The sequence below is a fragment of the Electrophorus electricus genome, chromosome 8 (assembly GCF_041902795.1).
Source record: "Electrophorus electricus isolate QZ-2024a chromosome 8, ASM4190279v1, whole genome shotgun sequence".
Taxonomy (NCBI): domain Eukaryota; kingdom Metazoa; phylum Chordata; class Actinopteri; order Gymnotiformes; family Gymnotidae; genus Electrophorus; species Electrophorus electricus.
In genome coordinates this window covers 15,998,924-16,005,000 of record NC_137504.1, presented here as the reverse complement: position 1 = coordinate 16,005,000, position 6,077 = coordinate 15,998,924, and the positions used below count along the sequence as shown (strand labels likewise).

Sequence of the window (6,077 nt, the reverse complement as noted above, 5' to 3'; positions counted from 1 at the left end):
TGTTCTTAATTATAGAAAAGCATTACCACCCTAATAGAAAATAACAAATAACTAGGAATAAAACTGACATTAAAGCTTACATCACATAGTAATGAGCTTATATTTTCTCAATGAGAATATAAAAAAGTAAATAAATAATTATTTAGAGTATTAATGTGATGTCAATAAAGGAATTACAGTACTTACCTATCCAACAACATTCTGATCAAGAAACCTAACCTTGTCCAATGTCAATTGTCAAACTATAGACTGATTAAGATACAAGAAATATCTGTACCTCAACATCTGAGCTCATATCTGCACCAGAAGGGTTTAGGCCTCCTTATAGTGCAGAGTTGGTGCTGATTAAACCAGTTAGTGACCTGTTGGCTTCTGAACAGGGCTGTCTCTCTTTGCTTATATTGCTTGATCCCAGTGCAGCATTTAATACTATAGATCACATTTGACTAGATCAACTCAAAAATGTTGTAAGGATTAAGGGATTTCCTGGTTTAAATCTTACTTAGCTGATCGTTACCAGTTTGTGAACATAAAGGGAGACTTTCAGCATACACCAAGGTTAGTTTTGGTGTCTCATAAGGATATGTAATAGGGGCCTTGGTTTACCCTCTTTATATATACCTATAGGTAAACTTATTCATAAGCACTGTGCTAGTTTCCACTGCTATGTTGACACTCAGTTAAATGCCTTATCCAAACCAGAAGACAAATATCATCTTAATATAACTGAGGAATGCGTCAAGGACATCAGACACTGGATGCTGAGAAACTTAATCTTACTTAATCCTGACAAAACCCAAGTGTTCCTACTGGACCCACAGGCAGACAAAAGTAAGATCTCTGATTATATAACAAACCTTAAATGGTTTCCCAGTTACACCATGTTTAAAGATTAAAGATCTTGGCGTAATGGATCCCAATACATCATTCGAAGCTCATGTAAATAATTCTAGGACAGCCTTTTTCCCTTGCAAAGACTGGAAAAATACTATCCTTGCAGAAAAGCTAGTCCATATTTTATTGTCAATATTGAATTACGGTAATGCCATACTATCTTGGTGGTACCAGTAAATGCATAAACAAGCTCGTTACTACAAAATCTAGCAGCCAGAGTTCTTACTAGAAATTGAACGTTTGAACTCATTACTCCCATCTTAGCTACATTGCACAGCTCTCAGTAAAACTTGACACTAATCATAAGATAGTTCTAATGCCTTACAAAATAATAATGGTCTTGCCACACAGTACCTTAAACTCTTGGTCTATTATGATCTGCCACATCTGGTTTGATCAGAAGGTGCAGGCTGGTACCACTGGTACCTAGAATAAGGAAGTCTATAGGAAAAGGCTCTGCCTTCTGAGGTAAAGCTCCCAAGCTCTGCAATAACCTTCCTGTCAAATGTTCAGGACTCAGACACAATCTTAGTATTTAAAACAATGTATTAAATACTTCTCATCTTAGGTAAACGTGTAGCTCTCAGAGTTCAGGGGTATTGAGGATGGTAAACTGGAAGACAGCAAGTGAGCTGTCTACCTTTTCCGCTGAGGAAGCGCCACTTGTTGGAACAGCTGTCAATCACTCTGGGTGCCTCTGGTAAACACTTGTGAAGTAATCTGATGAGGGGGTGGGTAGGGGTGCTAAAACCTTGGTACTCATTGGTGTGAACATGCATCACTCAAAGAAAATAGCTGTTTTTGGCCTAACACCAACCACAGAATCTAAACAGGGCTTTAGGTTTCTATTCATGAACACTGTTATGTGACTTACGTGCACTGTGCGGTAACCAAAGGCTTGCATATTTTGGTGTTAGGTTATGAAGGAAATGAACACTTGTTTTTGTACAGATGTGAGCAAGCAAATAAAGAACTTTAACATTCTGTATACTGTTTAAATGTGTCACACAGTTGCTCTGACAGTAACTTTTTTCTATGTTTTCTATGACAAACTCTGAATCTTATACCGGAAGCATTTTTAAAAAGGCCATTTAAAGGGAGAGGCGTGATTGATGTGTAAACAGAGGAAAAACTGAATTCAGTGTGGGATTTCTAACAAATGGCTGCATGTAGACAGCTGAAAAGTGGCATGCAGGTAGTATGCGTGGTATACAAGTAGTATAGTGGTATGCAAGAAATTTTACATGGATGGACTGTATTTTAAGACTATCCCATGCTATCAAGTGATTCATTTTAGTATGCTAGAATGGGCCTGTGAGGGACCACGGGTGCAGAATCAGGTTTCAGTTACACAGGTTTCAGTTATACTTGTTGTTGTTTGTGCTTACTTAACAGGTGAACATCATAAACTGGCAACTTAATGTACATGCATGTAAAAAAAAAAATTAAAATCACTTAAAGCTTTTGCTATATGTGTAAATATCTACATAAACATTTAGAATTTTAAAAATAAAAAATACAAAGCAATTATAAAAGCAAGTTAAAAACATCTATCTAAAATGTACTCTGTCAATACCAAATTACTTATTAAAAGCTGTCAATGAGGGCTTACAGGTTTAGTTCAATATTAGTGTAAACAAGATTAGTGTTACAAATCTTGGTGCAAAAATCTTTTAAATAAAATTCAAATGCTGTCTAAACACAGATCTTGAAGACAGAACAGGAGAGAGAGGTACTTTGAGGGAGAGGACGTTTAACACTGAAGGGCAAAGCCGCTTACCATGTATTCAGAAGGAGCAATGAACTCAATAGTGGCATTCTGGACCTCTGGCCTTTTGTGTGGCTCTCCATATGATCTGCTGACAGGATTGTACATGAACTCCTCAGGAACTAGAACAAAGCAAAACGCATAGTGATCCAGTAGTTAAACAAATCCTCTGCATTATTTAATCCTATATAGGCAAACACACTTAATTTAAACATTAAAACTTACTTTAACCTTTAAATCTTTCTTACCATCATTGACTCGATAACATAAGTTGCACTTCCATCTTCTCTGATCCAGGAAGGACACAAATGGGTTAATATAAGTCCTACAGGAACGACAGCGCACTATACTGCTGGATGTGACCACAGGTAGCTGCTGTAGAGAGACAAGTAAAAATGTCAATGTAAAGGACTTTGCAATGCATGTAATATACAATTTAACCTGTGTGCGCACACCTCAAATTTTTAAATGATTTGTACTTCTACACTAAGATTAGTTATCTGAAACTGTATATATAGAAAAATGATAGAGCATTCAGAATTCAAATTGAAGCAGACACTTGGCCAAGACAGTTATTCACATTTAAACCCCCCCCCCCCCCCCCCCCCCATCATTTAGGACCCATTTGAGCTCATTTAATACAGAAGGAAATGTCAAAAAAAAAGAGAAAAAAAAAAGAAGAACCTTTTATTTGGGGGGTTTATAATGTGTATTTGAATGCTGGAGATAAAATTTCAGTCATGCTCTACAATATCACCAGGATCTTGTCAGATAAAATGAACAATTTTGAGCATGAGAGTAAAAGAAAATGATACATGAAAAGGAGCTATACAGTGTTTTCCACTAGGTGTCCAAGACATCTCCAAAATGCCCAAAAATGTCTCCAAATGCCAAAACGTCATCAGTCATTATACATCAAAAATATGCAAGATTTTTTTTGCTATCACAACAATGTTTACTAAATGGAAATATAAGCTTTAGTGTTAATAGCTTCATTGCTAAAAGGCTAAATGATAATAACTTTTGCTATTAGCTTTGATGCAAATAGGCTAAAAGGCAAATAAAGTCTATAACTTAACCAAAACAACTCCACATAAACTTCAGCTAAAGTAAACCTCTTCCTTTCCATTAAGTCCAAAAGAACTGTCCAGTCAAATTATCCACTGAAAATATCAATGACTGCTTCAGTTCCACCAAACAGTGTCTCAGGCATGTGCTACAGCTTATCTGGCTAGAGCGCACCAGCAGTGTATTATGTGCATTGCCCTCCCTCATAGGTGACCATACAAGGCAAGTGAGCTATCTACCTTTTCAAGTGTCACTTGTTAAAACAACTGCCAAGCACTCTGGGTGCATCTGGTAAACACTTGTGAAGTAATTTGATGGGGGGGCTAACATCTTGGTATTCATAGGTGTGAACGAGCATCACTCAAAGGTTCATGGCCGAACAGCAACCACAAAATCTAAGAGAGGAGGATTTCAGCTTTCTTTTCAGGAATACTGCTGTTTCATACATTGTGTGGTAACTAAAGTCTCAGATATAATGTGTTAGATGACAAAGGAAATTAATTTGTTTTTTTGTACAAAGACGTGAGCAAGCAAACAGGACTTTGCTCATTTACATTTACAGCATTTACCTGACGCTTTTATCCAAAGCGACTTACAATTATGACTGAGTACAACGAGCAATTGAGGGTTAAGAGCCTTGCTCAGGGGCCCAACAGTGGCAACCTCGCAGTGGTGGGGACTGAACCCACAAGCTTCCGGTTACAAGTCAAGTACCTTTAGTTGCTTTGATTTATGGTGAATGGAAATTATAGTAATCTAGGTATAATAAATACATGAACTGCTTTTTCCAGGTCTTGTAAAGCAAGGATTGATTGAACAGTTTGAGTTGAAAAATGCTAGTCTTGACAACATAAGGAACAAAATGACATTAAGATTTATGATTCATGGAGTTATATACTGAGAATGCTCCTGGATGATTTAATAGCCTAGCAGTGTGATTGGTATAATCAAAAGGAATGTTTTTTCTTATTTTAGTTGGAAAAAGCTATTGACAATACATCTTGTCCTCAAGTCACTCATTAAGGAACTTCAGAGAGCAAATATTGTTGGGCTTTAATGGGAGATCAAGTTGTGTTAGCAGAAATAACATTTTACACTTCCCCATTTTTCTTCCACACCATCCAGAGGAACCATATACAATGCGAAAGGATAGGCCCTAATGTTGCATCTTGGGGGATTCCATAGCCAGTAGTGGCCATAGATGAAAAATAATTTCCAACATTAACAGAAAAGGTTCTCCCTCAGAAATAAGGCTTGTACTATTTTTAGAATAGTAGCCCAACCATGTGCTTACAGCATTTAATAATAATGAATCAAAAGCAGCACTGAGATCTAATACGATAAGACATAGTTACCGCAGTCAAAAGACAGTTACCACAGTCAAAAGCAAATAAAAATATCATATCATAAACCTCCTACTGCACCCACTCCATCTAGAACAACCTGGCATAATCAAATAAATCACTTGATAGCATTGAATATTCTTAAAATACAGAACATCTATCAATAAAACCTATCTATAAAATTTTGTCTATGTGCAACTGTTTGCCAAAAATCCCACGCTGAATACACTGTATTTTTTGTTATATTTCTACAACAATTGTGCCTGTCCTTTTAAAACATGCTTCTGGTATAAGAATTTTAGATTTTGTCACAGAAAATTCAACTAGCACATTATTCATATACCAGTGTTCCTGACAGACAGCCAACGCCCTCCTCGTTTAGATTCCGTGGTTGCGGTTGGGCCATAAAGAGCTATTTTCTTTGAGTGATGCTCGTTCACACCTATTGAGTACCAAGGTGGTGGGGGGGTGAGGGGGGCTATCAAATTACTTCACAGAGGATTTCAAGGTACAATCGGCATAATTGGAAGCTGTTTCAACAAATAGAGGAAGCTTAGACAAAAACAGATACCTCTCATTTGTTTACCCACTGTGTCAGCTACAGCCATGTGCACACCAAAACATCATCTGTGCATTGTAATCAGTTGAAGTGTAGCGTGACAAAACTGATGCAGTCATGGATATTGCTTTTAGTGAATAATTTGATCGCAAACACTACTGGACATCATGGAAAGGAAGAGACTTATTTCAGCTAAAGTTTATGTGGAATGTTTGCTTACAGTTAATTGGAATTCTTGACTTACTGAGAGATCTTTAAATGGGTGCAACAGCAATCCAAGAGGCAGTCTGGCTTTGTTTAACAGTGACTGTGTTTGGGGGATGCTGGTAAGTGTACATCGGAAGACCCTGCAGGGATAAAGAGATAAAAGGTAAATGAACAAGTATAAAGATCTATTACAAAAACAAATAAACCAACACAAAATAAATAAATAAATAAATAAATA

General features: G+C 36.9%; 1 protein-coding gene across 5 annotated transcripts in view; it reads right to left on the bottom strand.

Annotated features, from left to right (window-relative positions):
* The window catches only part of LOC113570368 (protein transport protein Sec24A), a 54,997-nt gene that overhangs the window by 37,314 nt on the left and 11,606 nt on the right, over positions 1–6,077 (bottom strand). For all 5 annotated transcript variants that reach the window (XM_035526961.2, XM_035526962.2, XM_035526960.2 and 2 more), the window contains 3 exons: positions 5,877–5,979; positions 2,911–3,037; positions 2,675–2,784 (listed from right to left, as the gene is read on the bottom strand). In XM_035526961.2, the coding sequence (XP_035382854.2) occupies positions 2,675–2,784; positions 2,911–3,037; positions 5,877–5,979 (340 nt within the window). The remainder of the gene's footprint in view (positions 1–2,674; positions 2,785–2,910; positions 3,038–5,876; positions 5,980–6,077) is intronic.